At 40.8% G+C, this 8,890-nt stretch overlaps 1 protein-coding gene across 1 annotated transcript in view; it reads left to right on the top strand.

Moving 5' to 3' along the window:
* depdc5 (DEP domain containing 5, GATOR1 subcomplex subunit) overlaps positions 1 to 8,890 on the top strand; it is a 76,330-nt gene that overhangs the window by 20,499 nt on the left and 46,941 nt on the right. Inside the window, exons 9-15 of the mRNA XM_019878839.1 lie at positions 1,286 to 1,364; positions 1,450 to 1,511; positions 1,602 to 1,671; positions 1,745 to 1,817; positions 1,899 to 2,002; positions 2,086 to 2,160; positions 5,425 to 5,559. Of these exons, the coding sequence (XP_019734398.1) occupies positions 1,286 to 1,364; positions 1,450 to 1,511; positions 1,602 to 1,671; positions 1,745 to 1,817; positions 1,899 to 2,002; positions 2,086 to 2,160; positions 5,425 to 5,559 (598 nt within the window). The remainder of the gene's footprint in view (positions 1 to 1,285; positions 1,365 to 1,449; positions 1,512 to 1,601; positions 1,672 to 1,744; positions 1,818 to 1,898; positions 2,003 to 2,085; positions 2,161 to 5,424; positions 5,560 to 8,890) is intronic.

Genomic DNA, 8,890 nt, shown 5'->3' with positions numbered 1-8,890 from the left:
TATTGGTGCTCACCAGGAATGCATAGGCAAAATTGCACAAATTTTCACTTGAAAGAATAGTGGCGATCTTGGGATTTTTTTCTGTTCAATTTTCAAACTGTGTAAATTTAATACACTTCATCTTCAGCATGTTTAGTGCCACTTTTGTAAGTAACCACGCCCCCGTCCAGGCCACGCCCCTTCCGCTTTTTTCATCACTCGCCATTGCCATGTATGATTTAATCCCACCAGTCACATTTGTGAAGGACACCAATGATTTAATTTACAGGGCTCTAAAATTTTTTATTACTGATTACTTAAAAGGGCTACCAATGACACCTGATTTTGACTTAAATGTCTGGGAAAAATTTTGGGATTAAAATGGTTAAGGATCATTTGATAAAAACAATAAAGCTTATCAGTTTGAAGAGTCAATATTTTGTCTTTGTAGTGTATTCAATTAAACACAGGCTGAACATGATTTGCAAATCATTGCATTGTGCTTTTATCTGTTTCACACAATGTCCCAACTTCTTTGGAATTGGTTCTGTAAAATTGTTACACTGGTGATTAGTTGTAAATGCATTTACACATTTTCAATGTTATAGAAGAAAAGGACTGTTCAGATATTTGAAGCATCAAAACATATTAAGGATAGAAGTCATTGTTTTGCATAAAATAAATAATTTTCCCAAAAGCTTGTTTATCTGCCAATTTTTAGGGGAGGGGTCCAAAAGAGGTGATTTGGGTGAAACCAACTCCTGTTGTACTGCTGATTACAAAAACAAAATTAGGTAGAATCAGACTTTTTGTGTGATGAAAGAAGAGAGTCTTATTTTGCATTAGATAGTTTCAGTGTTTACATGAAACACAATATTCTGTGAGTTTTGTCAGATCAGTCAGAATACTCTAAATTGTCTGGCTCTAAATTGACTGGCACTCAATAGGTTCTTTTTTTTTGTTTGTTTTTTTAGATCACTGGCATTGAAAGAAATTGATATTGTTTTTGTAGAAATTATCATTATTATAATTCATATTGTTATTATGGCCTGAGCAGCGACCACTGCTACTTTTGTTTTTGTAAAAAAAATCTATATAATAATAATAATAATAGTAATAATATTAATCATTCTTATTAGGCCCAAGGAGTGATTGCTGTGAGTTCCCTATGATTTTGTCGAAGTTATTATTACTATGACCTGATGCGAGGTCCCGATCGTTTCTGAGGATAAGTAGTTCAGAAGATGAATGAATGACTGAATAAGTCAACAAAGTGAATATCTGCCATTGTGAATTTGTGACACAGGTTGTGTTCAGATCCACATCTGCGATGGTTTACATATTCATCCAAATGAGCTGCGAAATGTGGGACTTCGACATTTACGGTTTGTTGGTTGGCTTTGTTTTCGCCACACACTTAACATGTTTTTAGTTTTTGTTTTTTGTCTCATCCCAACATTTCATTTATAGGTGATTTATACTTTGAAAAGGCTGTGAATGGTTTTCTTTCTGACCTTTTTGGCAAGTGGAAGGTTTGTGAGTTATCTTTTGGTTTTGCCATTTTTCATGCTCGATATAACATTATGGAAAGTAATTTGTAACTTATTGCTGTTTTTAAATAGGATAAAAACTGCAGTCATGAAGTGACAGTTGTGCTCTTTTCACGTACATTCTACAGTGCCAAATCAAAAGGTGAGCCACTCATCATCTAAATGTTTGCTCATCAATACTCCAGCAATGCAACATGAGTGATGATGTTTTACAGATGAATTTCCTGAGCATCTGAGAGCATCAGTCCAACAAGATCATGAAGGTCATTTTTATGAGGACTTCTACAGGTATTTATTTATTTTATGTAATTCAATTAAATGAGGTGGCAGCTCAATTGGAATGAAGAGTCTATTTTGGTTTGTGATTAGAGTTGTGGCTCAGAATGAGAGGCGTGATGAGTGGACGTCATTGTTAGTTACTGTCAAGAATCTCTTTATTCAGTATCCTGTTCTGGTGCGACTGAAAGAAGCAGGTACAACTTTTGGATTACTTTGACCGGAAACTTTGTTTTCAATATTGTGCTGGTACCCAACTCCTTTTTTTTCCTCTTGGTAGATGGCTTTCCCCCTGGATATAATTCAACCTCTGCTCAGGGAAACTACTTGGAAGCCCTCAACCTCTCTTTTAATGGTTGGTACCCTAATTAACGAGTACAAAAAAAAAAAAAAAACAGTTGTCGAATTGTAAACATTAGACAACTTAATTTTCCCTCAGTTTATAGAGTGGGGATATGTTCCAGACCCACCTGCATCATTTAAAATGTGCTTTGTAGAGACAGTATGAGGAAAAACAACAACCGTTCAGAAAGTTGAGGAATGCTCATCAAACACCTGTTTGGAACAGGTCAACCGGGAATGGGTTGGTGCCATGACTCTGCACAAAAGTAGCTCCTTGAATTACTTACTGAGTCATTCCCAAAGACTGGGCGAGGTTTACCTCTTTGTGAACAAGTTAAGAACAATGTTCTTTAACATACAATTGCAAAGAATTAAGGGATTTCATCAGCTATCAAAAGTTGGATGGGGCGTCAGGCCCCTGGCTGGGTCGCCCATGGCAAACAAGTTCTAGTTGAGGGACCAGACAATACATGTCTCAAAGACCCCTCACAAATAGGACATTTGGACCATTGTTTCCCTTGCCCGGATGCAGGTCACCTATCAGACTTTGGAAGCTGCTGACGGGTACCGCAGTACAGGTGGGAGTTTGGTGAGGCCATGGAAAATGACTTTCGGACAGGTTTGCCATGGAAAATGACTTCCGGATGGATTTGAAGAAATTCTGGTCCACCATCCTACCTCTCAGGAAGGGGAAGCAATGTACCATTAACACTGTGAATAATAGCGATGGGGTGCTGCTGACCTCAACTCGGGACATTATAAATTAGTGGGGATAATACTTCGAAGACCTCCTCAATTCCACTCACAGGGCTTCCATTGAGGAACCAGAGCCTGGAGACTGAGGTAGGCTCTCCAATCTCTGAGGTTGAAGTAACAGAGGTGGTTAAAAAGCTCTTTGGTGGCAAAGCCCTGGGGATGGATGAGATGCACCGGGAGTCAAATGAACAGGCTTGATATTAGGCTTCTGAAGAGCTTGCCGATGAGCTGATTATTTCAATCAGGTGTGCTGCAACAGAGAGAGATGAAAAACATGCAGGATGGCGGCCCTCTAGGACTGGAGTTTGACACCTATGCCCGAAAAACTCTGGATGTTGTGGGGCTGTTCTGGTTGACATGCCTCTGCAACATCGCATGGATATCTGAGACAGTCCCTTTGGATTAGCAGACCGGCGTGGTGGTCCCTCTTTTCAAGAAGGGGGAGTGTTCCAACTACAGAGGAATCACACTCCTCAGCCTCCCTGGTAAGGTCTATTCAGAAGTGCTGGAGAGGAGGGTCTGTCGGGAGGTCGAATCACGGATTCAGGAGGAGTGATGTGGTTTTCGTCCCGGCCATGAAACATTGGACCAGCTTGACACACTCAGTAGGGTCCTTGAAGGGGCATGGGAGTTCACACAAGCAGTCTACATGTGTTTTATGGACTTGGAGAAGGTGTTTGACTGTGTCCCTCCGGGAGTTCTGTGAGGGGTGCCTCAGGAGTATGGCGTATGCAGCCCCCTAACACGGTCTGTACAGTTCCTATACTGCCGATGTCAGAGTTTGATCCCCATTGCTGCCAGTAAGTCGGATTCGTTTTCAGTGAGGGTTGGACTCCGCCAAGCCTGCCCTTTGTCACTGATTCTGTCCATAACCTTTATGGACAGAATTTCTAGGCGCAAAGGGGGCCCGATTTGGTGGTCTCAGTATTGCGTCTCTGCTTTTTGCAGATAATGTGGTACTTACGGCTTCTTCAAACTGTGATCTCCAACTCTCACTGGAACCGTTTGCAGTGGAGTGTTTAGTGGTTGGGAGGAAAATCAGCACCTCCAAATCTGAGACCATGGTCCTCCGTCGAAAAAAAATGGAGTGCCCTCTCCAGGTTGCGGATGAGATCCTGCTTCAAGGTTCAAGTATCTTGGGGTTAGAGAGTTGTGGCTCATGACTAAAAGAACAAGATACTGGATAGAAGCGGACAAAATGAGTTTCCTGCGCAGGGTGTCCGGGCTCTCTTTTAGAGATAGGGTGAGAAGGGAAGGAAGTATGGTCATACCTGCTGAAGCTGCTTGCTGTGCGAACCGACCCCGAAGAAGCGGTAGAAAACGGATGGATATTTGAATAAAAGTTGTTTATTGATCCTTTTTAGTTCCCCTGTTACTATTGCTGCTGCATTAGCAGACAAGAGCCAAGTAGTTAACAATTTCTTCCCCAGACTCAAAGTATCTTCAGCATCTTGCTGCACACATTGAATGATTTGAGCCTCCTCATTAAGATCTCATCTTTCACTTCTTATGCAGAGCATCCATGTTTTATTCCATTACAGTCTGTTGTTCACGTGTATGTCCAAATAATACTGCAGCACCATAAATACAGTTGAGTTGAGTTGAATATCAACCCCCATGGTAGTAATTATTCTATTTTCCATCTTTAATACACCCCAACACTGCAGAGTCATCAGAAAAGGTGGAATAAACCAGAGTTTTATTTTAAGTCCGAAGTGTATGAGGTAAACACAGACAGATGAGAGTCCTTGTTGTGTTCCATCATCACTGACTACAATGTTTGACAGGGTGCTCCCAAAGCATACACCATGGGTAGCCAGACTACTAAGAAGTAGTCTGTCATCTGCGAGGCGCTGGATGATGAGACACATATCGGAAGGAGTCTCTCACTCAGCAGAAAAGGTGGATGGTATTGAAGACACCTGAGACGTCGAGAACATGATTCTTACAGTTCCTTCGCTACCATGTGTGTCAGAACGATGCATCAGACAGATTATACAGTCATTCACATTAACCTTGTAGCACACTGCAGAGAGTCCAAAGCAGGTTTCACCCGAGGTGTAGGTGGGCCAGAACCAGTTTATCAACAACCTTCCAGCAAAATATGTCATACATTGTCGAAATTAATACTGTACTTTAGGAAAGGGTTAAATAATTCCTAATGCTACACACATCTTTCTCCTCAGTTCATTATAGCTGACAATCAAACCAGGATACAGTGGTCTGTGGCACTTATGGCTAGCATGATTGACGTGTGTGAGCCAAGCTGTTTAAATACATTTTCAATGTCTTGACGTGTGATGTGACAATTAAGATAATATGGGACTATGTTCGTGGTTGTTTGATTATTGAAGGGATTTTTTTTTTTTTTTTTTTTTTTTTTTTAATATTTGCTGACTAAAAATTCTTGGAAGAAGTTGGAAGTATCGGACTGGCTTGTTTGATTTGTCAGTTCAATTGAAGTATCTTTTTGGCAGGTTTTGGCATCGACCAAAGCTGATACTCTCCCATTTTCTCTTAGTGTTTGACAAGCATTATATCAATCGAAACTTTGACCGGACTGGCCAGATGTCAGTGGTCATCACACCAGGTGTGGGGGTGTTTGAAGTTGACCGTCTGCTCATGATTCTGACCAAGCAACGGATGATTGACAATGGTAAGTGCAAATGTCCAAACAAACACAATGCTACACAGAAACAACGATTCAGCCACTTTTTCAGCTATGATGCCAGGTGCCGAAAAAATTACAATGTCTACATTCAGCTAATAACAAATGAAATCAAAATACTTTGCTGATTGCAGGGACATCCATCCATCCATTCATTTTCCAATCCGCTTGTCCTCACAAGGGTTACGGCGGGTGCTGGAGCCTATCCCAGCCGTCTTCGGGCAGTAGGCGTGGGACACCCTAAACCGGTTGCCAGCCAATCGCAGGGCACACAGAGAAAACAACCATTCGCGCTCACACTCACACCCAGGGACAATTTAGAGTGTTCCATTAATCTGCCATGCATCTTTTCTTGAACGTGGGAGTAAACCGGAGTACCCGGAGAAAACCCACACAGGCCCGGGGAGACATGCAAACTGCACACAGGGAGGCCGGAGCTTGAATTGAACCCGGTACTTCTGCACTGTGAGGTCGATGCGCTAACCACTGGCCCACCGGGCCCTGATTGCAGGGATATGATGGAAAATTGTACAACTACTCAGTTTCCTTAATTCTAATATTCTTCACTGTTACTGCGCTCTTGTTTATAAATCAAATACAGTCAAACCTCAGTTTTCGAACGTCTCTGTTCTCGACCAAATCGGTTTTCAACCAAAAATTTTGAGTTTTTTATGCCTCAGATTACGACCGAAAATCGGTTCTCGACCAAACTAAGCAAGCCTGAATACGTCACTCGACTCCCCTCGGCTTCCGGTTCTCGACCAAACTGAGCCTACTTGAATGCGCCACTCGACTCCTCTGGACTTCCTTACACGAGGAAGTGAAGCTTCCTCGGGTAGAGGAAGAAGTGATGCCTCCATTGTGAGCAGACGTGTTCAATAAAGAATAAAAAAAAAAAAAAAAGACCGTCCATTGTGAGCAGAAGTGTTCAATAAAGATAAAAAAAAAGCGTCCATTGTGAGCAGACGTGTTCAATAGTTTTTTTTTTTTTTTTTTTTTAAAGCATCCATTGTGAGCAGACTTGTTCAATAAAAATTAAAAAAAAAACAGACCTGTTTATTGAGATTTACGCAAATTGGACTGTTATTTCTGCATGGCACCAAAGAAAGCAAGTGGAAGTAGTAAAGCTGGTGTAAAAAAGAGGAAAAAGAAAGCAAGAGGAAGTAGTAAAGCTGGCGAAAAAAGAGGAAAATTGTGCACAAAACTATTGAATTTAAGAAAGATTTAATAGTGAAATATGAATCAGGTGTGCGTGTATCTGTGTTGGCTAAGGAGTTCAGCATGCCGAAATCAGCAGCATCCGAAAAAAGAAAGACCATCTTAAAGTCAGTGATGTGGCTAAAGGATCTCATGTGTTGAGCAAACGAAGGCCACAAATATTAGAGGAAGTGGAGAAACTTTTGATTATTTTCATAAATGACAAACAAATAGCAGGGGACAGTCTTAGCCAAGATACGATTTGTGGCAAAGCAAGACAATTGTATGGAGATTTGAGATTTGAGATTTGATAAAAAAGGATCCTAGCATTGCTCCTGAAGAGTTTGATTTTAAAGCAAGCAGAGGATGGTTCGAAAAGTTGAGGAAAATAAGTGATTCATCATGGGGAGGCAGCCAGTTCAGACAAGGAAGCTGCTGAAAAGTTTAAAGTTGAGTTTGAAAATCTCATCAAGGCCGAGGAAAGTCTTCCCCAGCAAACTTTTAATATGGACGAGACTGGACTTGTGTGGATAAAGTGGTTCAAAAAATGGATGGAGGGATGTTACCCCGTACCGTAGCGTAGGGTTGCAGAGAGAGCGTCCTTAGTTACAGCCATTACTTTAGGGTTTATAAATTCAAAGTGTACAAGAATGCAATCTACAATATTCACGATGAGAGAGAGATATGTTACTTCAATGTTTTTGTTAAAATTGGTAAAAATAAAACAAAAAATGTTGTAGTTTGTTTGTACAGTATTTTACATATTTTACATATTACCTGCTCTCTGATTACGTGTGTACAGTTTATGGTGTAAAATAGTTGAACAATGCTTTAAAAAAAAGTTGTTTTCTAGACTTGGAATGGATTAAAATTTTTTACATTGATTATGATGGGAAACACGTTTTTCGGACAGCCTTCTGGAACGGATTATGGTTGAAAACCGAGGTTTGACTGTATCTTTGAATGAAAAACTCCAATCCAGTAGTACAGGAAAATGAATCGGAATAGGATTGTGATCCCAATTTTGACCTGTCACGGTCATAAGAAAGTTTCGAAAGAGGTGGTGTTTATTTTCAAGTCCCCACTTTGTGAAAGCGCTGTGTTGCTTATGCAGCAAGCGTGTGACATGTATGTTACTCTCCCCTCCCTGGATGTGCTTTTAGTTTTTTAATGTCACCTCAGTTGGAGTTTACAGTGAAGCTGAGCACACGACAAAAATAATTACGCACATTGTATTTGAATACTCAACATACTTTATGAAACATCACCAGTGCTAATTGTCATGCTAATGAAAATTAGCATTGACTTTCGTGTATCACATTCATTTAAAACAATGAGTATGGTTTTCACCGCAGCACCACATGTCCCTAACAGGCCAATGCACGCACAGCAAGAACAGCTGGTATTTTTATTTTTGTATCCCTTTTATGAGAGTTGATTGTCGAGAACAGGTAATTAAGTGGAACCACTTCTCCCAGTATTGTTCGTTTTTTAATGTCGCTGCTGAAATTCATTTGTCTGATTCTTGGCATGCGGGAGAGGCACGAACGAAGAAGGACCTATTAGAAATGTGTGTGCATGGCACGCATCCCCTCCTAGCCACCAAAGTTACAGCGCAATTGCACGGCAGCTCGGCATCCCCGCTGGTGGCTTTTCCCAGTTGGCTCCACTGTCCGCTTCCCACTGGGTACGCGCGGGTCGCATTGGTTCATAAAATTTGATAACCAGTTAGGGTAGATGAACTACAATCTTTTGAAATTTAACGTCAATAAAATTGGAATTGAATTTACGCATCCCCTCCTAGCCACCAAAGTTACAGCGCAATTGCACGGCAGCTCGGCATCCCCGCTGGTGGCTTTTCCCAGTTGGCTCCACTGTCCGCTTCCCACTGGGTACGCGCGGGTCGCATTGGTTCATAAAATTTGATAACCAGTTAGGGTAGATGAACTACAATCTTTTGAAATTTAACGTCAATAAAATTGGAATTGAATTTATATGTACATACATACATACATACATACATACATACATACATACATACATACATACATACATACATACATACATACATACATACATACATACATACATACATACATACATACATACATACATACATACA

This window comes from Hippocampus comes, unplaced genomic scaffold (genome assembly GCF_001891065.2).
Source record: "Hippocampus comes isolate QL1 unplaced genomic scaffold, H_comes_QL1_v1.1 scaffold85, whole genome shotgun sequence".
Lineage (NCBI taxonomy): Eukaryota > Metazoa > Chordata > Actinopteri > Syngnathiformes > Syngnathidae > Hippocampus > Hippocampus comes.
The sequence above is the reverse complement of the archived record's forward strand: the minus strand, read 5'-3'. Positions and strand labels throughout refer to the sequence as shown.